The following is a 26644-nucleotide window of genomic DNA, read 5'->3' as shown; positions in this document are numbered from 1 at the left end:
AAATCTTCTTCCTGGAAAGATATAAGCGGACTAATTCCTAGAACAAATTGAAAACGGAAGTGCTCAAGGGACAGAACTGACTTTGTTATTCTTGCGATAGGCATGTGTCATTATGGCATTGACCAGACTTTTATATGTGAATCATCTTCACAGTGGTTCAAACGAATTAGCATGCATCTTTAAGAGGTCTTCTTCAAGCTGTATTCTTCAAAACAACCAAAAACTCCTAAGATGTGAGAAAATAACATGGTCAAAACTCCTTGTAAGTAGCATTTTGCCAAGGCCAAGGGACATGACATAAAGGCCCCAAGTCCCGTATCGGCCCCAATATAAAAAAAATTTTAAGGAATAAAAATGAAGATATATATGAATTGTATTTCATAATTGTATACGATTTTTTTGTAATAATGTAAAGCATGTAAAGTTAACGGATGTTTCATTCATATTTTGTCTCATGAAATTATTATAACTCCGTTACATTGTAGTTCAACCATTTATGTTACTGGTAGAGAGGGTTCAGCCTTCTTCTTCTTCTTCCAATTAAGTGGCCTCTATCAACTGTCTGATTATTCTGCCACTGTGTTGCGCATGAAGTCCAAAGAAAATTGAAATATATACAGTTTTGTGAAAGTTAAAATCATATATACAGGTGCTCTTTAAAAACAGTGTTTTTGTCTATTTTGTTGGCTGAGCCTTGAAGCATTCAAGACTCGGGGCGGTGATAGTGGAAAGTGATAAGGCATTCCATTCCCGTATGGACTTTGGGTAGAATGACATTTTCCTTAAATCTGAGCTGATGGTAACTCCAAGATATTTTACAGATGATACTCTCTCCAGTACATGGCTGTGTAGGATGTAATCTTTGGTGATGGGATTTCTTTTCTTGCCGATAGTCATGACATTGCATTTGTCTGCGTTGAACTTCATGAGCCATTGATGTTCCCAGTCTGATAATTATATTCAGGTCCTCTTGAATTGTTGTGGTATCTGCATCTGTTGTTATTGTGAGGTAAATGATAGTGTTGTCGGCAAACAATTTTGTTCTAGATCGAACTCCCTCTGGCATATCATTGATGTTGTAGAGGAAAAGAGCGGGACCTAGGACTGAATCCTATGGTACACCTGATTCAACATCAATGAGACCAGAGCTTACTCCTTCAACCACTACTGACTGTTGTCTCCCATTTAGGAAACTGAGATTCCATCATGTGTGTCCATTTGTTGGTTCTACCTTCAATCCCGTATTGCCTTAGTTTATATATCAGAAGTGAATGGCTTACTTTGTCAAAAGCCTTTGAGAAGTCCATGATTAAGCAATCTGTTTGCTTTCCTTCATCTAGGTTTTGTGTTATATCATCTATGAACTCGATGAGTTGAGTTTCACATGATAATTTTTTGCGGAATCCATGCTGCATAGGATGTAGGATATTATGTTTGTCTGAGTGGGACATGATGTTGCTGGTAATTATATGTTCCATGATTTTGTAGGCTATACACGTTAAAGATACTGGACGTTAGTTTTCTGCTTTGAACTTTTGACCTTTTTTGAAGATAGGACAGACATTGGCCAATTTCCAGTCTATTGGTAATTCACCAGATTCATATGACTTTTGAAAGATGATACTGAATATTGGTGCTATTTCGGTGGCTAGTTTGTTTAGAACCTTAGATGTAATTTGGTCTGGACCAGCTGCCTTGTGTGGATTTAGATTTTTTAGTATTTTCAGTATTCCATTATCTGTGATGTTAACTTCTGGCATAGATGGATAATTTTTGTTTGAAGATCCACATCTATCTTGGAATTCCTGGTTTGAAAAGCTTGTTCTTTCAGAAAAAGCAGACTGGAACTGTTGGTTAAGTATATTTGCTTTATCTAAAGGATCTGAATGCAGTAGACCATCTTTTTCCAGTGGTGAGACTTCATTTCCGTCACTTCTTTTGTGCTTTATGAATGTCCAGAATCTCTTCATACAGCCACGATTTTCGATGATGTTATCTTCTGATGGTGTTACAATAGATTCCACATACTTCCAGTATGACCTCCTCAGACCTTGTTGTACCTGGCGCTTGATTGTTTTGTATTTCTCAAGAGTCTTTTTTGTCATGAGATTTCTTCTTTTTCTTATACAGCCGATCTCTCTTTCGGATGAGTCGTTTGACATCTCTGGATATCCATGGTGGGCTGTCCTTGGTTCTTGCCTGTTTGTGTGGGATATTCAAATTGACGCTTTTCTCTAAACTTGTTTTAATACTATCCATATGTCGTTGATGTTACTATTGCTGGTTGGCATTGTTACAATTTCATTTTTAATGTTATTTATATATTCCCTCTTCTTATCCCAATTTGCTTTGCTGTATAGAGCCTGTGCTTTTCAAGTCTTCAGACAGCATACTGACAATACCAAGAACCAATCAATTCAACTAATGACAGTTATCAGAATTCTAGAAATGACAAGAGGTGACGATTGCGCCAAGCAATGTTACAAATAACCAAGATTCATAAAACAGTTTCATATTTAATAAACAAAGACAATAATACACAATATGGCTGTATTTCCATATATGATAATGTATGAAATTTTAATCCTAAAATTTCAATACATTTTCAAACCTCACCTTATCATGCTCATAGGATAAAATTGGGCGATGCATTTGCAGTGAAAAAATACATGTACCCATAATAAATTAACAAAGGACAAGGAAAGTGTTTGGCCTTAGTTCTATCTAATTGATTAAAATAAATAGATCGGCCATACCACTGTATCCTCCATACTTTTAAGTATTTATTCCATTGTTGTTATAACATAAAATATAACAATAAAACAAGTATTATTTCATAGTTATAACATAAATATGATTTTGTAGTATATATTATGTACTGTGTTACCATTTCTCACAATCCTCACATTGGAGAGCATGTTGTCTTGGTCTGACTAGCTGGTCAAAATGCACACACGGGTATGACATGATGAACAGCACTTTGCCAAATTATTGCAAACAGTTACAGTTATTTGTTTTGGTGGAAGGCTTACCAACTGGTAATTGCGCTAGCTTGCCCTATATATTAAAACTTATTTCAATATTTTTTTTAAAAAAATGAAAGAAAAGATTTAGTGTTATTTAGGAATTAACATGTATTATGTAAATCTTTTGGGCCAGATGAGCTAAAAAGTTGATCTCAAAATCCAGAAAAGTTTAGGCATGTTTTGACATCCCAAAAAATGAGAATTTAAAGGTTGTAAAAAAAAATTACTTGCAAGTAAAGTTTGGAGAATAATTAGGTGTAATACCACCAAATCATAGTACGTCACATCTGGTTGCATATGAAAAAGGATTGAAAAAAAATATTCCATTGAATTTGACAGTTGTAGGAAATTAATCCTACATTTCATTGCAGTAAAAAATTTCTGAGTCATAAACATATATCTTGGGTGTATACTTCAAAGGAGCATTCTTTTTTCAATTGGTGTTTCTATAGAATATTTTGGAAACTTGAGGTTACATAGTTACTTAAACTTGTACACAGGAAAAAAAGGGGTGAAAATTTGATTGGTTAACTTCCAGTGATCTGATGATGGTTATTATCTTATATGCAATGAAATGTTATGTTTTGTCTGTAGTACTGGACAGGATAAAACTTTACTCATGCCAAGTATTTTTTTATTTGAAACAAAGATAAATTCTGCACAATTTTTTGAAAAGTGCATATTTATCAAAGACTAATAGGGGAAAAACAATGGTGGTATTATACCTTAAGGGGAGATAATTCAAACCTTGAAAATAAATTACTTTACAAATGTACTTATACGAGCAAATATTACTTACATCTTCAAGTAGATAAAAATGACTTGTATATAAGCATTACCCCTGACTGAATGTGCACTGGACTGCACTAGACTTTTTTGTTTTCCTTTTCTTCTTGGTTTGATGTCGTTTCCACCCAAGTTGACTCACCCCTTATCTAAAGTTGATTTGACCCTTATAAGTTTAAAGTTCTTCATTTCCAATTAAGATCTGCTGAAAGGACAAAATGACAATAATCATAATAGCCACTTCTGCTTATATTTTTTGTAGGTGGGTGGCAACACACACATTTCTTGGAAGACTCACACATTTTGTTTACATACATTTTACTAAAAAAGAATGATTTTATTTTCAGTACAAAGGTCATCTTACCCAGGCTAGGAAAGATTTACCAAAATGGAATCTCTTATCAAGACTGTCAAACAGGTTAAATAAAAGTGTAAGTGTTTTTAAACTGAATACTTGAAATTAATGAAAAAACAAAGAATTATTTGAATCTGGAATAATTTTGAATTCTGGAAAATTGATAAGAAATGTATGATGAAAACTAATCTAATTAAGGAGGGTTAGCCATGCATGTATGGCTGAGGAGTGTTAGTTAGTTCATACTGAAATATTATATGAGTGAAAGTGAAATGAACCTTAGCCATTTGCACATAGATAACCAAGCTTAGTTGGGTTAGTTTTCATAAATTTCTTTTAAGTAATTTTCCAGAATTCAAAATTATTCCGCATACAAATAATTCTGTGTTATATGGATATTGAATACCCAAAATGTTAAATGAAATGAACACTTCAAAATTGTTTGCATTTATTGTGTATATGTTCATCTGAACACACATACTTAAACATCTGAAAACCAGGGATGCATAAATACACCGTAACATTATGACCAATAAGGACTTAAACAAAATAGCAAAATTCAGATAATGTCGACTTTGCTTGACATTGAGGGAAGCATATATAGTTTCTTATTAATTTCTTTGTATATATGCAATGTACATTTGCATGCATGTATGCATTGGAATTTAATGTTATTGATTGTTTTCTCACGTAAATTACAGAAAGATTAATAAGATAAGATTAAATCTGAATAATGAAGTCTTTGACGATGTCCTGCTAAAAAAAATGTTTGAACTCTTAACTACCAAAAATTGCATTTGTATTTATTTCTGTTGTAGTTATGTAGAGATAAAAGACAATTTAACACAACATCGAGACTGTCAAATGTGATTAAGGATAGTGGCAGTAAAGACAATTCAAGATGGAGAAGGACAAAGACTCTCTTAGGAGCAAAAAATGTGCGGATGTTGAAGAAAATGATGCGTTATGTCTGGCCGAAAAATAATGTGAAAATTAAAGTTAGAGTGGTAATTGCATTAAGTCTATTGATTGGATCAAAGGTAATTAGAAACTATACAATTAATCCAGTGTATGTACTCTAAAGGATAGCTTGTTCTGATCTATTTTTAAAATTTCACAATTTAAAAAAAATTCACACCGATTGAAGTTGTGCACCTCCCTAAATAGTATTTTTAAAGATTAAAAAAATAATTATTTAATATTTCCATATTTTTAGATGCTCATTATAGACCATTCTCCATGGTTTAAGAAAAATTATATGCAAGCTGAAAATTGAGAATGGAAATTGGAAATGTGTCATACGCGACCAAAGAGCAGAAAACAGCCCAAGGCCATCAATGGGTCTTCAATACAGCAAGAAAATCCCGCCATTTTGGTCATTGAGCCCTATTTTCAAATGAATGTGTAAGATAATATGGTTAGGTAGACATGATATGTATGTGTACTTGCCTTGTGACATTGACACTCAGAAAATTCTCAACAATGGTACTGTTATTTTTTATTTTTTTTAATAATATTTAGATATCTGTGCAGTATTCAGAAACATATGAAAGAATGCATTTGATGAATGAAACTATTTTGATTAAGAAAGTTTGTGGTGATTCTTTTCAGATTGTCAGTGTTATGGTACCATTTATATTTAAATGGGCAGTTGATTATTTGAATGAGGCATCGGGGGATACTCTGAATTTAAAAGACACACCAACTGCTATACTAAGTTTGTCAACAGCTCTGTTAATAGGCTGTAAGTATTACTATGGTTCAGAGGTTTATTTTATCAATTTTATTTTGCTGAGCAATATACCATTTTCATATTACCGACTTTTTACTCAGGGTTCTATAATTTTTCGACAGGTAACCTACTCTGTGGTAGGACATCCTGGTACTCATTCAGTTATGAGCAACCAAAAGAAATAAAATGAAATATGCAATTTTGGGGGAAAGTTAACTGTTTTCCGATGATTTAGTCATGTATAGAAAGCATTAAACTATAAACTTTCCCACAAAATTGTACCGGTTAAAATCTTGAATCTACTTATTTACGTTAACGTTGCTCTTGCTTGACAGAGTTATAAGATAACTTTATGAAAAAAATTATCAAGAAATTAAAATATTTAGTTCCTCACCATTTTTTTTTTGTTATTATGCCCCCACCGTAGCGGAGGGGGCATTAAGTTTTACCCTTGTCCGTCTATACGTCCCAAAATTGGTTTCCGTTCTCTAACTTTAGTTTGCCTCAACCAAATGTTATGAAACTTATACACAATGCTTATTAATACAAAACACAGGTCAAGTTTGAATTTTGGTGGCATCACTTTTACCGTTCTAGAGTTATGCCCTTTACAAATGGAAAAATTGCTGAATTTTTCGTTTCCGTTCTCTAACTTTAGTTTGCCTCAACCAAATGTTTTGAAACTTATACACAATGCTTATTACCACAAAACACAGATCAAGTTTGAATTTTGGTGGCGTCACTTTTACCGTTCTAGAGTTATGCCCCTTTACAGATAGAAAAATTGCTGAATTTTTCGTTTCCGTTCTCTTACTTTAGTTAATTCGATAAATGTAGAGAAAAGGAGAATATATATACTGTTAATCAATGAATCAATTAATTATGTTTTTAAAACCACAACCATGATAATTTACATTACAGATGGCCTTGTGAGACTGACAGCATCATTTATGAAGGAAATGCAGGACTTTGCATTTGCTGAAGTAGCAGAGAACACTATAAGACGAATAGCACAAAATATTTTTGTTCATCTTCACTCTTTAGACCTGTCTTACCATCTTTCAAAAAAGAAAGGAGAATTAACTAAAGCTATTGATCGTGGTTCAAGGTAAGAATGATCAGATTTATAATGAGAAATAACTTAAGCTATTGATTGTGGTTCAAGGTAGGAATGATCAGATTTAAAAAATGAAAGGAGAATAAACTAAAGCTATTGATCTTAGTTCTAGGCATGGCTTCCAAAACGGTCATATATTTCGTACATTTATAAATTTACTGGACATTGTCTGTCTGGGAAAAGCATGAAACGGACATCTACTTTTAGTTTTCAAGGCTTTCTTAAGAGACGGTCATTTTAACATAATTCAAAAACAAATTGGAAGTTTATGTGATCTTTTTGACCCAACCTTTTGCTTTAAACAGCCACACTTTTCCGGTCATAAAAGTGACATGATGAATAAGTACTATTAAAACAAACCCTACATTAATACCTTCTCATTTTCATCAAGGTCAATTAGTTGTCAGACAGCTGAAATTTACCTGTTCGTGCTTTGTAAATGTACACAGATTTTACGTATCCGTCTCTGGTCCATGTTTTACCATTGTCAAGTCAACATCCGGTATTAGGAAAATGTGCTTTTTAAAAACGAAAGTAAAGTTTTTGACAATGTTATTTTGCACAATATAAAGAGTCTAAGGCAGATATTAATATGCTGATGTTGCACAATATAAAGAGTCTAAGGCAGATATTAGTACGCTGATGTTGCACACTTTGAATGATGCACTGTCAATTTAACAGTTTATGTCAGAACATCAAATTTATATCAAAGTAAAGTTTAATATCGTTTTTTTAATGTCAATCATTGGTTATATGATGGTCAACTGATTACCATAATTGCCTTTTGTTACTAAGTCTTAAGGGATTAAAATTGGGATAAGACATAAAATGTCCGGCTGGCTCAAATATTTTTTGGAAGCCCTGGTTCTAGGTAGGAATGATCAGATTTATAAAAAGAATGGAGAATTAACCTAAGCTATTGATCGTGGTTCTAGGAAAGGATGATCATATTTAAGAAAAAAAATGATTATTGAGGCTGTAAGTGTGGATCTTCTCATCCGTCTTCTGTCTGAGTTACTTATTATGCATAATAAAGGCAAGTTTTATGTTTGTATGCGCTAAGCTAAGAACATAAACAACTTTCAATCTTCATGCAATTTTTCTGGGTACTGTTTTAAATAACCATGCAGTGAAGAGAGAATAACCTCCTGATTTTCATATTCTGAAGTTTGAATCTAGCTTGGGCAAATCGGTAGGATAAATAGTTTATACCAGTTTGTTTGATTTTTTTTCAGGGCCATAGAACCTGTACTCAAAGGAGTTGTATTTAGAATTTTCCCAACGTTCTTGGAGGTTGGCTTAGTGACAGGTATCCTGGTATGTGTATTCATAAAACTTAAATATATACTACAAATTTATAAGTAATCCTGTCCTGAACAAGTCTATGTTTATAGCAATTGCCATCACTTGTGGCCCATGGTCATCCTTTATTTTATAAAACTTTGTCAAAATTTAAAGCACAATTTACTGGAAATTATTTTTTTTTAAATCTTCTACATCAGATCAGCTTGTTGCTTATTTTATTGTCTAAAATACAGATTCATAGGATGATAAAATCTGAATACTACTTCATTTGATGTAAGGAATCTTTTTTTTTCAAAATTATTTTCACTCATTTTATTCAGTTAAAGAGAAATATACATGTAATGATGTACTTGGAAACTTATTACCAAGATTAACATATAGATGTAGCAGATATATGGATCTGAATGCATATTCTACTTATAGTACAAAGATTTACCAAAAGAGATCTGCATTTTGTACAATTGTTTTCATTTAAAAGCATGTGGGCTTATTGCTTATGTCCAAAAAGTGTGATTACATTACGATGATATGGTAGCATAATTGTTTCTTTACTGTTTCAGGCTTCTTATTTTGCCAATTTATAGAATAAATATACTTGAAACATTTACAAATGCTAGTAAATAAAAATTGCAATACTTTGAATTTTGTAAAAATTTTCACAGTAGCAAATGACAAACAGAAGTATTTTTCTCTTTATTAGGGTTACAAGTTTGGAAGTGGATTTGTTGCAGTAACACTTGGTTGTGTGGGTTGTTATATAGTATTTACCTTCAGAATGACAGAATATAGGTAAGGTCACCTACAAAATTCATCTGGTCAACACATTTTTTGTATGAAAATAAAAAAAAAAGATGTGGGGATATGTTTAGTATGATGTCAACCCTGAAACACAATAAAGCTAGAAAAACATCTCGATTCCATCATATAGTCTTAAACAAAATAGCATATGGCAAGCTCAAGTTATTAAATGAGGGTCTGGATGAGGTTTAAAAAATAGAGATTAATGGGAAAAAAGTGTAGAATAAAGGGAGGAAAATACAGAATAGAGGGAAATAGGCAAAAAAATAAAGAAAAGAAAATAATTGTGTGCTTAATTATAAAGAATAGAGAATAATGGGCAAAGAGAATAAAGAACAGAGAAAATGGTCTAAAAGTTAAACAGGAAAGAAGTGAAGGACCCTCCATGTAGTAGACCCTTGTTTATCCTAGGTCTAGAATAGTTGTGAATATTTCAAGAGAGATTACCAAAGACATTAACACCAAATATTTTGGCAAAAAAACCCACTAATAAGTCTTAATTAAACACAAACACTGAAGAGGTTCTTGATATAGAACAATATAAAAATAAGAAGATCTGGTATGATTGCCAATGAAACAACTATCCACCAGAGACCAAATGATGTAGTTGTAAGTAATTATAGGTCACCATACAGTTTTCATCAATGAGGGAAATCCATACCATATAGTAAATATTGCCACATTTCATTTCCATGGAGATTATTTGACCTTGTCCCCTCAGTCATGTTCTTTTGACTTTCAAACTTTTGCATATTTTACATGCTAAAGATTGTGATTAGGTCAGTTTGAGGGAAACCACTGATGAGAAGTCAATGATAGTTGGTATGCAGTTGTATAAGCATTGGCACATCTCATTTTTCATGGAAATAATTTTGCCCCACATTTTCAGTCATGGTCTATTTTAAAACTTTTGCATAGTTTACATGATAAAGTTTGTGATAAGGTCAGTTCGAGGGAAACAATTCATGATAAGCCAATGTTTCATTTGCAGTATTAGCATGGGCATATCTCATATAATTATATGGCCCTTTTCCTTCAGTCATGGTTCATGGACTTTGAGTATTTTGCATAATTTACATGTTAAATAACATATTGCTATTTTAATTTCAGCATTTGCATTTTACTATCAAATTATAAACAGGCAAGACATATATCTGAATATTATGTATTTTAGAACAAAAATTCGAAAACAGAAAAACAAAGCTGACCAAGATGCTGGTAATATAGCTAATGATTCCTTGGTAAATTATACCACAGTTAAGGTAGGTTTACGTCATAATAACTTGGTAAATTATACCACAGTTAAGGTAGGTTTACGTCATAATAACTTGTTAAAAGCATTGTATTAGAAAACACATAGGTCAACTATATTTTGTGTATAGAATAATTGTAAGGTGAACATATCTAACAGGATTTATCTGACCTTGACCTCATTGTCATGGATTTTTACAAATGTTAAGTTTATTAGATACTTGTAGTTAAACCTTTATCTTGAAGACTTTCAACATAAAATCAATGGTCAGTAAAATGGTCAAGACATTTTAGCGTGTGCACTCTTGTAATTTTTTACAAATATTTCTTACGTTAAAGGCATAGTTTAATTGGAAAATGTTCTTTTATTTGGATTACCTTGTCAACCAGTATGTATTGTATTGTATTTTATTTTTTTCAGTATTTTACCAATGAAAAATTTGAAGCTAAGAAGCATGAAGAGACTCTTGAACGATTTGAAAAAGCATCACTGCAGATAACTAAAACATTATCCTTGTTAAATTTTGGACAGAATGCAATTTTCAGCGTGGGATCATCAATCGTTATGGTTATGGCAGCTCAACAAATTCTTGAAGGTTAGTCTTCACTATGATACAAAATTCAAATACTGTGGATTAATTAGGGCCCCGCTGAATGGCGGATGCCCTATAGTGATCAGTCTGTCCGTCCGTCTGTCCATCTGTCTGTCCGTAACAAATTGTGTCCTCTCTATATCTAGAGAACCGTTATGATTTCAAAGTTTATACTTGACATGTATATTAACCATCACCAGAGGGTGTGTCATAATGTATGTACAACTTCCTAGGTCAAAGGTCAAGGTCAAAAACTGGTTTTAGTTGACAACCCCATGTCCTATGGTAAAAATAGTGTCTGCTCTATATCTTGTGAACCGTTAGGAATTCAAAGTTTATACTTGACATGTATATAAACCAACACCAGAGGGTGTGTCATAATTTATGTACAACTTCCTAGGTCTTAGGTCAAGGTCAAAAACTCTGGTTTCAGTTGACAACCCCATGTCCAATGATAAAGATACAAATTTTTTACCACACATTATTCACAGCGGGGCCCACAGAGATGGCTCTCATCTCAATGATATCTAGTTATCAATAGAATACAAATATTTCCTGGGTATAGGTAAACCACGAATTTAGATATTCAACGAGTTTTCTCAATCCACGAAAATGTATACCCACAAGAATAAATGAATCCACAGTAGTCATTTCTATGTGAATTTGGTAAGGAAAAACCGTATAAGAAAGAAAGATGATATAAGTTACGACTTCACAATTTCATATTTTACAGTCATATTTTGCATGTGTCAACATTTCGGACATTTTCTAGAAAAGATTTTAATTCAAGATTTAAACCTTTGATATTTGACAAAAAACTTATTTTGTTTTCCTTTTATTAACAGGTACTATGACCATAGGAGATTTAGTGATGGTTAATGGACTACTTATTCAGTTAACTGTACCACTGAACTTTCTAGGGTCAACGTATAGAGATCTTAATCAAGGATTTGTAGATATGGAAAATATGTTTGCATTGATGGATATACAACCAAAAATTAAAGTAAGTAGAGTGTGTATTGATAATGATAATATTTAATAGTGTATCAATATGAATTACTGTAGATTCATTTATTTTCGTTGGTACCAATTTTCGTGGATATTTGATTTTTTGGTTTTACAGAAGACTACATACAAGGACATAAAAAATGTGTACTTCAGTGAACATTAAAGTTTGTTATTTAACTGTTCCCATGAAATCCACAAAAATAAGAATCCCAGGAATAATCACTATACCGTTCTATTTATAACGCGGACATTTTTATATCTTTCTCCCATTCCATCTTTTTCACCTGTCTATTTTCTTGCCCCTCATTTTATTGTCCATCTTTCAATTTTAGTGGTCTCCTGTTTCCCCATTATATTAAAAGACCTTTTCTCCTTCCTCTCAATTTTAACAAAGGAAACCCGCAACAGACTAAGTAGATGTGACTTTCACTATTTTGCAATTTATTCTTTGCCCATGAATATTTCAATTTTATTTACAAAAACGAAATGAAATATAAATAGCGGGTCATAGATATATGCCGTTTTAAATTCATTATCTCATATTCATTTATATTTGAGTTGAGTGCTTTCATAAAAGAGGGACGAAAGATACCAGATGGACAGTCAAACTCATAGATCGAAAACAAACTGACAACGCCATGGCCAAAAATAAAAAGACAAACAGACTAATAATAGTACAGATGACACAACATAGAAAACCAAAGACTAAGCAACACGAACCCCACCAAAATCTGGGGGTGATCTCAGGTGCTCCAGAAGGGTAAGCAGATCCTGCTCCACATGTGGCACCCGTCGTGTTGCTTATGTTATTACAAATCCGGTAAATAGTCTAATTCGGTAAGTCACATTCTTGAAAAGGGAGGATATTGTAGTTACGACATAAGGAACATATCCGATATCATCTGTGAAACGGTTATTCCATAACGGTCAACCAACTCGTGATGGCGTCCGTAAAATTTACGAAGGGATGATTTCAAATTCACCATTTGGAACTCTTGGTTTAATAGCTTCCTTGTGAGCAGCAATCCTCTATCAAGGAAATCGTGATAGGAAACACAATCCCGGGAATATCGTATCAATTGGGAGATATATACTCCGTATGCAGGCGCTGCTGGAATGTTGCTACATAGAAATGGAAAGTTCACAATTGGGAAGCTGAAATCATCTCTTTTGTCATAAAGTTTTGTTTTCAACCGACCCTCATTGTCAATTTCTAGATGTAAGTCAAGATATGAGGCAGACTTAACTGTATCTGTAGTATCCTTTATCTCTAGTTAGATGGGATAGATTTGTTCAACATAGTCACCAAATTTTGTATTATTTAGTGAGAGAACATCATCTATATAGCGGAACGTAGAGTTAAAGGATATTGTTAACTTCTTAAGCCTTCGTTTCTTAAACCTCTATACAGACAAGAGTTTACAGACTTTCACAATAAAAAAAGTTTCTAGTTATCAATTGTATAATACAAATATGCATTTATGATATTTCAAATACATCTCATTCTTACAACACTAAAAAAAGTCACAAAAATTAAAAGAAATTTTTTAAAATGTTAGTAACGAGGAGAATTGTTTGTTTACATGAAAACATATAAATTTACTTTTTTACATGTACATAACATTTTCAGAATAAATTAAATGCTCCTGTCTTAATAGCAACACCATCAGAATCAGCGATTAGTTTTAAGGATGTACATTTTGAGTATCTGCCAGGACAAAACATTCTGAATGGTTTATCATTTGATGTACCCTCAGGGAAGAAAGTTGCCATAGTTGGAGGTAGTGGATCTGGGTAAGGTAGAGTTCAATAACAATTGATTTATATCACCATATACTAGGGATTTGTTATTGTCCCCCGCGTAACGTGTTGCGGGGGACATGGAAATACTGGGCATCCGTGTGTCCGTCCGGTCTTGTTAGCGCTCTCACAGGTACAATTCTTGCCAGATTTTTATAAAACTTATACTATAGATTAATATCAGCAATATCTCGGACAAGTTATATAATTGTGGACGATCAACTTTTTTTAAAAGAATTATGTCCCTTGGAAATATCAAATATGTGCAACGCGGGGAACATTGCAACTCTGTTCTTTTATTATTCTTGTGATACCAATTTTTGTGGATTTGTTAACACTGGGAATATGATTGATTGGTGTTTAACGCCTCTTTCAACACTATTGTGCTATTTCATGGTGGTCAGTTTTTATTGGTGGAGGAAGCCGGAGAGAACCACGGACCTTCGGTAGGAAAACTGACAATCCTAGTCAATTAAGATTGGAGTGGTGTGCACCTGCCCAGTTCAGGATTCGAACCCACAACCTCAGTGTTGACAAGCTAGTGATATAGTAGTTCAACTACTTAGACCACTTGGCCACTGAGGCCCCAACACTGGGAATAAAGTAAATGGCAATTTATCAATCTGAAGATACACAAAACAACATTTATACTAATTTAACAACAGAATCGTAGATATTTAGAAAAAAATGTTAACAGAGGAGATTCATGCACATACAAATATCATTATTTCCTCTGATTATACTCCTAAAATACAAGTGCAGAGTAAACTAAAGACATTGTTATTTCAGTTTTATAGTTTTGTTTATGAAATCCTATTTCTTTACAGAAAATCCACCATCGTCCGTTTGTTGTTTCGTTTCTTTGATCCACAGCAAGGAACTATACATATCAACAACCAATCCATTGACGATGTGGATTTACATAGTCTACGTAAAGCTATTGGTGTGGTACCACAGGTAATAATGCTTATTACAATTATTGATATATTTTATCTAAGATGCAGTTATTGGAAAATTCTTTTCCCCAAACTTTATTATTCAAAGAGAATTTCGGTCAATTCAAAATAAAAAATTTTATTTTCCTAACATTCATTAATTCATCCTTTGGTCATTTGATGGCAAGGTATCTTTCATTGAATCATCAATTCATCAACTACTTATGAAGCATTAAGATATACATAATGAAAGACAGGGTATTACATATTAAGCAGATCATGCACTGGCCGATCTTCATACATAAATTACCAATTGGATGATGACACTTCAATGTACTAAACATAAGTATCACAAAGTACAGTAGTTTCGATATTGGAGATCTGTGTACTGTGGATTTATTTTTATTCGTGGGATACCAATTTTCATCGCTAGGTAAAGATAAACCACAAATTTTAAATGTTCAAAAGGCTTATTTGCAGATTTTGGCATAACCACGAAATTTGATATCCGTGAAAAATACAATTTTCCATCAATCCATGAAAAATTGGATACTCACGAAAATATATTAATTCACAGTACTTCTACTTTACGTTTTAGAGTAGTAATCATTGTCATGTCTTTTTTAAATGTGATCATGTGTTTTAGGACTGCATTTTATTCCATGATACTGTGTTCAGTAATATTCAGTATGGTGATCTAGAAAAAACTGCTGAAGAAGTGTATGAAGCTGCTAGAGTTGCCAAACTTCATGATTCAGTCATAAACCGATTTCCAAATCAATATGATACCTTAGTAGGAGAAAGGGGATTGATTTTATCTGGTAATAATTAGTTGAGTTTCATTGAATATGTATGATGTGATTCGCATAAGGACAAACATGTATTGATATCTGGCATGTAAAGTTAAAAAATGTCTTAGGCCACCCCAAATTAATTTCTAGTTCTTCAGATTTTTTCTTTGAAAAAGGGTAGCGAGCGAGCGAAATTTTTTTATTTGTTTTTTTTTTTTCCAAGTTTGATTTTTGGCATTCGAAAGAATTTTTTACTAGCTAGCGCTATTATTTTTGATATTTAAAAAAAAAATAATCATTGAAAAGCATTTTATGCAAGCGAGCGATCAGAAATTTACACGTTTTGGTGCTTCATGTTTTTATATATCTCATATCCTAGTACTTATATTACCCTACTTTGCTTATCAATTTGTTCTGTGACACCCTGTTGAATTCTTTTCACAACATTTTCAGTACAAATATGGTTAACTAGTTGCAAAACCTACAAACTCGGGTAGTCTGCTCAAATAAAGATCCTGCCTGAACATGAAAAAGTGCAACAGCTTTGAACAGGCAGACATCCATGTTTGATGGAAGTTATAATTGATGTGTTATAAAAATAAGGAAATGTGGTATGATAGCCAATGAAACAACTATCCAACAAGGTTCAAATGAAGTGGATGTATGCAATTATAGGCAACGTACAGCCTTCAACAATGAGAAAATCCATACCGTACAGTTGGCTATAAAAGGCCCTGACATGAAAAATATGAAACAATTCAATTGAGAAAACTAACGGCCTAATTCATACCAAAACAGTTTACGATAAACAAATATGACAGACATGAACCAACGACAACCAGAGAACTACATATTTGTGTATTCAACAGGCTGAAAATTTAAAAAGGGCTGTCCTTCAAAAACCACATCAATTTATACTACTTAGTATTCAAATGCATCACACCAGATGCTATATACTAATTAAATAAAAGGAACATTTAAATACAGTCCACTTAGTCATTACTTTGCTGAAGAATTTACTAGTAATCAAATATTTATGTATATGGGGATATTGCTCTGTGTTGAAGGCCTTACAGTTAATTTTACTGGTTGCAAACTTCAAAAAATTTGGACTCTAGTGGAAGTTTGTCTCATTGAAAATCATACATATTCTTATTTTTAGAAGATTTTGTAAATTGTAAAGTTGGATTGATGTGTTATATTCAATTACCACAAAAACTTCCTTGTCAAATTCCATGCTTTATAACTTTGTATTCATTAAATGATACTAGCAAATATAAATAAAAGATTCAAGGAAAAAAACATTTTATTGTAAAAGATAAAAAAAAAGAGTACAAAATATAATAGTTTCATTGCGGTGCCATTTCAATGCATGTACCATCATCTCCGGGATTTTGTTTTATTCTTATGAATGTCATATTGTCATGATTTGATGGTCTTTCAATTCCGTGGCGATGGAGCGTTGTGGTCTTGCACGGAGCACTTCAAACAAATCGATAAAAGAATTGTCCAAATCACATTCCACTGCTGTGTTTGGCAGTAAGGTTTTTTCACTGTAACTACAAATATTCCACTCATGTCTTACGTTTTGAATATATATCATATTATATTTGGCCATAAAATGTTGTGAATGTTAGATCTAGATCGTTTTTGTTGTCAATTTCCGTGTCTGTAAGGCGTTTCTTTCAAACGCAGAACTAATTAAAATTTTTGTTACATAAATTTAGAGACAGACGTGCGCAGATCCGTAATGGATGCAGGTTTTAAAAAAAATTACTTTTTTCTCGTCGACCTATCACAAAACGCGGGGGATCCCACGAACGAGGTATTAATTTGGTGTGGCCTTAATTTTATTTTTTGCAAAAGGAAAATTAAAAGTGTTGTTTTTTAAATAACTGAAATTTTTATTCATAGTTCACTATCACAATTCATTTGGGAAAGGCACATACATGACATAATGAAAGTCCAAATTGCAGGTTATTTTATGAAAAACTATTTATGTAAGATATGTAACAATTTATGTTTTAAGGTGGTGAGAAGCAGAGAGTAGCAATAGCAAGAGCTATACTAAAGAATCCCCCTATCATTGTATATGATGAGGCAACGTCGTCCTTGGACACCATTACAGAGCAGGTAAAATTGTATTTTATTTCAGGAATGATTTTTATCATTTAATTTAAATGAAAGAAATGATTTTATCGATAAATGCTAAGTACTTTGAACTTGACTATAAGTAACAGCAAGTATTTGATACATCTCCCAAAGACTTCCCATGCCTCCGTTCTAGCATCAACTTAAAACTTAGTTCACATTTTTATTAAGATGTGAAGGTGCTTTGGAAGGATTAGCAAATCCTGAACCTCATGTGCACCCGTTGTGTTGCTCATGTAAGTACAAACCCGGTGATAAATCTTATTCAGTAAGTCATTCGAGGAAAAGAGGACTTGATTGTGGTTACAACAATTGGAACATATTTGTCAACATCTGTTAAACAGATATTCCATAATGGTCAACTAATTCGTGATAGCATCCAGAATGTTGCTACATAGAAATGGAAAGTTCACAATTAGGAAGCTGAAATTATCTCTTTTGTCGAAAAGTCTTGTTCTCAACTGACCCTCATTGTCAATTTCTAGATGTAAGTCAAGATATGAGGTAGACTTAGTCAAGATATGAGGTAGACTTAGTCAAGATATGAGGTAGACTTTAGTGTATCTAGTGTATCCTTTATTTTAAGTTCGATAGGATAGATGCGTACAACATAGTAAGCTTTGCCATCAGTACAATATTTTCTCTTTGTGTGGGGGGCATGGGGTATGTACGCTTGCTCGCCAAAAGTGTTTTAATTCATATGTATATATACATGTATACAGTGAAACCTGTGAAACTTGAAATTGATAAAATTTATAAACATTTTCATAGTTGAAAAGGGCAAGAATGGGACTTTCTCTTTGATACAAATTGGAAATAATTACAGATCGGGAGTCAATTTCAAATTATTCACAAAATTATCTTATTTTGAAATATAGGATCGGTATTAACTACTGTTTGTGAAATTCTCAAATGTAAAGATATACTCCATGTTCAATCAGTGTTCCCGCCTGCCCTAAATAGAAGGGCGGCCCGCCCTTGGTGCCCTTACCCCCGCCCTTCTGCCCTCCAAAGCAAAAGAATGCACCCCTCTGCCTTTTCAAAAAAATAAAATTTCCAAATGTCATGCCTATCGGCGTTTCCGGTAAAATTGTTACCTGATTGTGTAACACTAATTAACTGACAATGGGATTAAGTTAAATACCTAATGCCTTTGGCAGTTTTATCACCTTTGTTAATGATTGTTTACTGCTAATTAGTGGATTTAAGATAATTGAACAAATACTAGATATTTAATACAGAATTAAATGTCCACATGTTATCCATTTGTAATGTTTATGTACAGCACGTACACCTGAAAAAATTTATTTCAGTAGGCATAACATAAAAAATAAAATCTAAAACAATTTTAAAGGCATACACAGTTTTGAGTAAATTGGTAAAATGTTTTGTTTCATAACCATGAGTATGATTTTTAAAGAAGAATCAAAGAAATTTGTACTTTGAACATAACAAGATTGCACCACTTCCTGTTTTACTTCTTGTATTTTATAATCCTCCTTTTATAGGAGCACTCCACAAATGCTTTTATTTTTAACAATGATGGAGAAAAAGTAACTGTTTATACCTTCTGCAATATATGCAATATATTATTGCATCAATATAATATGATCATCTCCTGTCTCACCTGTTATATTTTTAAAACTCCTTACTTAGGAGCACTTTGGTGTGCACTTAAAAATACTTTTTTGTAACAATTGAAATGATAATAAATAACTTTAATAACAATATACTATAGGGGGATTGATCAAGCAATTTAAATGTAGATAATTTAATTGATTAAACATTCAATTTTGCATGTATAACTCCATCTTTCAAAACTACTTGTTTATTTTTATAGACTGGTATAAGTTATAAAACATTGAAATTTCTGATGATTATTTTCCTAACCAAATGTACAAGTTTGCTTAGATTAACATAAAAATGATATGCTTTGCTTCATGGTATGATAATTTGATAAAAAAATTCTTACTGGAACCAACATCAAGAACACATTAATTTCTGAATATGGTTTAAATACAACTAATGTTCTCCAGCTGAGCCTAACAATATTCAAGGTAATTTATACACTGTCCAACAGTGCCCTTACAATCTGGGTTATTACGCTAAAGTGCCCTTTCAGACAACTAGCACCCTTCTGCCCTGAGATTCAAGCTGGAACACTGTCAATGTTTACGTAATTTGGGATTCCCTTTAAAGACCCCATCAAATGCAGATGAGTCTGAATACCCAGATGATGCCATTCTGTTATCTGATTTAGTTCAACAGTTCAGAGGATTGAGTGTGCAGATAATTGAAACCCGATTTTGATGACCATTAAACTATGGAATCGAGATTTGACAGGAATTGGGAATCTGACTTACACAGTGAATTTTATAGGGGGGGGGGAAACTTAATTGAATCAGACAACGATGTAGACTTGCAGGAATATCACTTTAATACCAGGATCTAACATAAACCATACCAACATTTTTGATTTGTTAATAAGGAGCTTGACCACTGAACTAGCATTGTATTACTATTTTTATCTGCATCTGTTGTGTCACTTTGTGTTCGTCGTTAGTCTGTCAAAATTATTTTAAACTATCCACTTCCGTTTATCACTACAATTCGAACACATGTGAAACTGAACAAAACACCAAGTTCTGAGGGTGTTCGGTTTGGACAGGTTTCACTGTATAACAGTGCAATTTATGTATGCACAAAAATATGCATCTGTGTACTCATTGATATATATTCTTAGAATATATGCATTTCCACATTACATATATATTACACAGAATATATGCATTTCCACATTACATATATATTACACAGAATATATGCATTTCCACATTACATATATATTACAGGATATTCTGATGGCATTGAGGAGGATTACCAAAAAACATACCACAATTGTAATTGCTCATAGACTCTCAACAGTAGTCGATGCTGATCAGATCTTAGTGTTAGAAAATGGAAGTGTAGCTGAGAAAGGGACACACTATGAACTTTTATCTAACCCAAATAGTCTGTATTGTGATCTTTGGGCAAAACAAAATCAATTATTGACAGAAAAAGATACAGATAAAACTGAGAAAATTCTTCTTGAAAATAGTGCTTTAGATAAAAAAAATAAGGGCATTCATGAAGTATGATACACGTGTAAATTAGGGTGCTATTTATAATTGTTAGAATTTTTTACAGTTTTTTTGTATTTAAAAGATTATCACTATTGATCAGTTTATATTTGAAGTTTTTAGTTTATCTGTAGATTTCAGGTAAACATAGATAATTTATGGACAAAAAGGAAGGCAGCAACCCGAACTTTTAAAAAAGAGGAAATTTGTCAGTTGTATTTAATTATTTACGAAATAAATATTATTTATTCAGTTTCCCTTTTTTTTTTTTGGTTTTTCATGCTTCCAAACAATGAAGTTGAAGTACCCATTAAATGTTATAAAAATAGTTTAATTTGTCTACATTTTATAAATAAAGATCTCAATATAATTGTGAATTTTAATGTTTCAGTATGTACAACTATTTTTTGCAAAGTTAGAAATATTTTTAACGGAAAAGCAAATTGAAAGTACCCATTAAATAGTAAGTTCTAAAATCATTATAATAATTGTGAATTTAAATATTTCAGTATGTTCAATTCATTTTTGCAAAGTTGGATATATTTTGTCTGAATTTTGCTTAAATTGTATGTACTTACCAGTCAAAAGTGGCCTTAATAGTAAATATGAATATTTCTAAATTGTAAAATTATTTATTAGAGAAAAACTTGTTATTGGTTTACAGATATTCACTATTGTTGTGCTATATTATGCATTAACTATAAATGTGTCATACCAAACTGCTGAATTATAAGGTAAATATAGATGGGATATTTTTGGGATCAATTAGTAATTTTACATGAAACTTTAAACTAACACCTGAAGATTAAAAAATGGCATTTGTACTTTCAGTGATGCTTTTCAATTATGAATTCAGGAAGATAGAAATAAAAGTTATAGTATGCATAAAAAATCACTAAAAAGATCAATATTTTCATAAATTAAAAAGCAGAAATTTTGGCTTCAAGACATATAGTTTTTTAAGAAAATTCATAGAACATATTATCAGGAAATCATAATTTAACTTCATATGATTTTAATGCTATTCTTTTGTTCATACTACCATGCATATTTTAACCCCTATATACTGTTTTTCAAACCAACTTTGCCACATATCTTAAAAAAAACAAAAACAGTTGTATTTGTAGTTGTTATTGAATGCTTCTTTTTGTAATTTCATTGGAGTGTAAAAGTGTTAATTGAAGCACATTTGAATTACCACGCTTCATTTTAGAAATATGCACAACCCCATGAAATTACAAAAAAGTATGGATTCTTATGAAACAAATAAATAAGAAGATGTATTGTAATTATTAGTTATTGATACTCAGATGTTTTCGATAAAATCTTGAAGGTCACCAACCCCTTTGCATATACATGTATGTTACAGTAAGGAAACATTTTATTTTATAGAAATTTAAGGTGGTACCAAGCACCTTGACTAAAATTAATTTGGCTCGTTTAATATCATAAAATTTTGACAAAATATTTACTTTGACTCTGAGACAAAAATATAAAAATTTCGAAAAACTTGAACCAAACACTTTCTCGGAAAATTTTCATTGGATATATAGCAGTTTGACAAACACTAATTTTGATCATTGAGAAGCTTAATATTTCCTTAACAATACAATGTGATTAAAACTTTTAGCTGATTTTATAGAGTTATCTCCCTGTAGTGTTAGGTACCACCTCAAGTGTGCATAATTAAGTATTTATTGTTATCTGTAAAACCAAGTTAGTTTTAAATGCTGTGTCAAACCAAATTGATATGCAAGTGTGAATTTGAAGATCATATATGATTATAAAAATATTTTTACGAAGTAATTGTTATACCATACAGTATAAATAATAAGGGTTGTTTGAAAATTGATGGGGATGGGAAACACTCAAATTAATTAAATGTAGGTGGTTGCACTTGAATTTTGTAAGAATTGTATGTAAAATTGGTTGGGGTCTAAAAAAAAGTGCCTACCTTCCCCAGGTAAAATAAAGGGACAACATGCTTACATGATATATACATCATACACAGATTTTATTATTCATTTTGCCAATTTTATGATTTTTACAGAGCCCCCCCCCCCCCCCTCTTATGGAGTTTCATATATGATAAATGCATAGATAGTATCACTCCAAGTGTTGGCTTGCTAGGGATCTCTTTATACTTTCTGAGATAAAACAAACTGATATTAGTAAATAAAAGTACAAATTTTAAAATGCAAGTAAATATGGCAAAAAAATATTGAATAATTGGATTTTTAATTGCCTTTCTCAAAAGGATTTTAAAAGTCAGGTCAACACCTCTCATTTGTGGAAAGCCTTAATAAATCTGGAAAGTTGACAGGTTTTTGAAAAAAAAGGAATATGGTTTATCTTGGCAAGTATTTAAAAGGGCATTAGCTGTCAAATTCATGTTCATCGATTTGACTCAAATTCTCATATTTGATTTATAACATACCAAAACATCTTTCCAAATTATAAAGGTCTAAAATAAACAATTTACGATGCATGTATTTGATAATATGTATCAGCATTTCATATATATTTTATTCTAGACACCATCTAAATAACCATCAAGGGGACCGCAGAAGACTGCAGACGGCCTTATCACCTGATATAAACATAATAGATATAAATAGATAGTGAACATGTGCATTTGGATTTTTCTAGGTCTGTTTGAATTCATATCAAAGGTTAAAAAATATGTTAATCATCATTTTTACCTGTATAAGAATTAGTTTTTGTGGATGGAATCAGTAAACTATATAGTTTACCCTTATTTCGCTTTCAATGTTGACATTCTTTTCCTTTTAAATAGCTGAACACACCTCGTTTATATGTAATACATCTCTATCTAAGTGGTTAAATTAAAGATCACATGAATGCGGATTCAACAAGGTTGAATTATTCACTTGCAAGTGAATAATTCATCAGCGATGTTTCTTAGCTTATTTTGACAAAATTGAACCAAACTGGCTGCTAAAAGCGAATTGTTATATCACTATTTCACTTTCATTAATGATTGAACAAAAAAAAAACATCATATTTTTTTTTTTTATATATCTTGTAGCTAATGCCCCTTTAAGTTTAATAATATACAAATTTATTATTTTTACATTTTCACAGGTAGGACTACTATCTATATCTGTACTTTGTTTGTCATATATTATGTCTTATAAAACTACAACATTTTTAAGATACAATGCCTTTAAACCCTATATATTTTTATGACCCATCTAGGGGCAGTATGTTTTTCAGTCTTTGTGTCCGTTCATTCGTCCATCTGTTTTTGTTCGTCCATTAGTTCGTCTGTCTGTACCACTTCAGGTTAAAGTTTTTGGTCAAGGTAGTTTTTGATGAAGTTGAAGTCCAATCAACTTGAAACTTAGTACACATGTTCCCTATGATATGATCTTTCTAATTTTAATGCCAAATTAGAGTTTTGGCCCCAATTTCACGGTCCACTGAACATAGAAATTGATACTGTCCTGCTTCAGGTTAAAGTTTTTGGTCAAGGTAGTTTTTGAAGAAGTTGAAGTCCAATTAACTTGAAACTTAGTTCACATGTTCCCTATGATATGATCTTTCTAATTTTAATGCCAAATTAGAGTTTTGATCCCAATTTCATGGTCCACTGAACATAGAAAATGATAGTACCAGTGGGGCATCCGTGTACTATGGACACATTCTTGTTTAGATAATGATTAACCATCCTCATTAACCTTGTTATTTCCATATGTTTGCCAAATCTAAGACCCCTCAACATTGTCAAAGTGACAGAAATGGCATTTATTATGATTTTAATTTGAGTACAATGCTATTTCGATTGTTCATGATTGTACCTAACATAATTCTTGTTGTGAGATGATATATTTTGGCTGTGATATTAATATTATATGTTTTTGGTTTGTTTTGTGCAAACAGCAATTTTATTTTCAGAGGATCTGTACGTTACAAGAAACAATAAATCTCCATCAAATAAAATATGTTTGTTTTTACAATCTTAAATTTGATTAGGAATGAAAGTTCATTCTGAAGAGATTTATTTTTGAAAGTTGAAAATAAATCAATTTTTATACGATCACAAAAAAATTTTGCATTTTTTTGCGGTCGTATATTGGTATGATGTTGGCGTCCTCGTCGTCGTTGTCGTCCGAAGACACATTGGTTTTTGCACTCTAACTTTAGTTTAAGTGAATGGATCTCTATTAAATTTTACCATAAGATTCAATACCACAAAAGGAATGTTGGGATTGATTTTGGGGGTTATGGTACCAGCAGTTAAGGAATTAGGGGCCAAAAATAAGCATTTTTGTAACTTCTAGACATAACTTGTGTGTTAGTGTATGGATCTCTCTGACATTGTACCACAACGTTCCATATCACAAAGGGAATGCTTGGATTGATTTTGGGGGTAATTGCCTCCAAATTTTAGGAATTAGGGGCTAAAAAAGGGGCTAAACAAGCATTTTTCTAGTTTCATGACAATAACTTGTGTGTAAGTGTATGGATCTCTCTGAAATTGTACTACAAGGTTCCATATCACAAAGGGAAAACTGGAATTGAGTTTAAGGGTAATTGCTCTAAACGTTTAGGAATAAGGGGCCAAAAATTAGCATTTTTCTAGTTTCCAGACAATAACTTGTGTTCAAGTGTATAGATCTCTCTGAATTGTACTGCTAGGTACCATACCACAAAGGGAAGACGGGGATTGATTTTGGGGATAATTGCCTCAAAATTTTAGGAATTAGGGGCCAAAAAGGGGCAAAAAAACAAGCATTTTTCTAGTTTCAGGACAATAACTTGTGTGTAAGTGTATGGATCTTTATGAAATTGTACTACAAGGTTCCATATCACAAAGGGAAAGCTGGGTTTGAGTTTGGGGGTAATTGCCCTAAATTTTTATATATATAATTAGGAATTTGGGGCCAAAAAACAAGCATTTTTCTAGTTTCCATACAATAACTTGTGTTCAAGTGTACAGATCTCTCTGAAATTGTACTGCAAGGTACCATACCACAAAGGGAAGGCTGGGATTGAGTTTGGGGGTGGAGAAAGATTTGATTATTGCCCTAAACAAGAGATCAGTAAATAAATATATATAAAAGAGCAATTCTAACAGCAGAGACAAGCCTTAATGAAAAATTTTGTCCTGCATTTTTTTTTAGTTGTAATCTCTGTCCTGCCCTTTTATTTTTCACTCTATTCGGTCCTGCCTCCTTTTTTTTTTTTAGTTTATCCTGACTTTTTTTTACATAAATTGTCATCCTGCCTTTTTTTCTTGCAAAGTGTCTCATCCTGCCTTTTTTTTTTTACTCAAAACTCCTGTCCTGCCTATTTTTTTCAAATTTCATCCTAGCCCCCCCCCCCCCCCCCCATAAAAATCAAATGGTAGCTCCCTAAATTTCATGATGACAAGCAAAAAAACTACGAACCCTTTCGTTCTTTCATACATTCGTTCGTCCTTCTGTCCCACTTTTGTATCTTCTGCTCCAGAATGACTTGAAAAGATGTTCTACTATAATTGCATCTTAAGTTCATTTCTTCGTCTGAATGATTGGATAAAGATTGCATAAAGTGCAATCAAAACCCGGTGGTAACGACTTGATATCTATATTTTCCAAGGTGTATCATTATATAGTGTGGTGGTTCCTTTGAGGGGCCTGATGGTGGGGGTCTCATCACGATTCACGAGTTGATTTTTTTGTCAATCACGATTTACAGAAAATAAATTTCCATGATCACGGATCACGAAAATATAAAAAAAAAATAAATCTGTAGAAAAACGGATCACGAGAGCGAAAATGCGCCGATCACGAAGAAAGAAAATAACCCATCAGGCCCCTCACCTTTGATAGTTCAAACAAAATAGTGCAGTGAAGTGATGATTATTTA

The 26644-nt window shown here is 32.3% G+C and overlaps 1 protein-coding gene across 1 annotated transcript; it reads left to right on the top strand.

The window, feature by feature from the left end:
* Positions 1–49: 49 nt before the first annotated feature.
* On the top strand, positions 50–24733 carry LOC127724305 (iron-sulfur clusters transporter ABCB7, mitochondrial-like). The gene is made up of 15 exons (XM_052231239.1): positions 50–262; positions 4160–4243; positions 4986–5207; positions 5779–5911; positions 6821–7007; positions 8252–8333; positions 9022–9110; positions 10294–10381; positions 10792–10966; positions 11809–11966; positions 13602–13765; positions 14599–14728; positions 15353–15527; positions 17527–17630; positions 20501–24733. Exons 1-15 carry the CDS (start codon positions 113–115, stop codon positions 20786–20788), a joined length of 2229 nt encoding a protein of 742 aa, XP_052087199.1. The 5' UTR covers positions 50–112; the 3' UTR covers positions 20789–24733.
* Positions 24734–26644: the final 1911 nt, after the last annotated feature.

The sequence above is a fragment of the Mytilus californianus genome, unplaced genomic scaffold (assembly GCF_021869535.1).
Source record: "Mytilus californianus isolate M0D057914Y unplaced genomic scaffold, xbMytCali1.0.p SCAF_14, whole genome shotgun sequence".
NCBI classification, from domain to species: Eukaryota; Metazoa; Mollusca; class Bivalvia; order Mytilida; family Mytilidae; genus Mytilus; species Mytilus californianus.
This window is presented reverse-complemented; position numbering and strand designations above follow the sequence as displayed.

Bases quoted from the DNA above. Each gene is read 5' to 3' on its own strand.
- LOC127724305 (XM_052231239.1), top strand. From the start codon at position 113: ATGGCATTGACCAGACTTTTATATGTGAATCATCTTCACAGTGGTTCA. The intron at 4,244-4,985 runs GTAAGTGTTTTT...TTTCTGTTGTAG, and splicing joins CAAACAGGTTAAATAAAAGT to TTATGTAGAGATAAAAGACA. The intron at 14,729-15,352 runs GTAATAATGCTT...CATGTGTTTTAG, and splicing joins CTATTGGTGTGGTACCACAG to GACTGCATTTTATTCCATGA.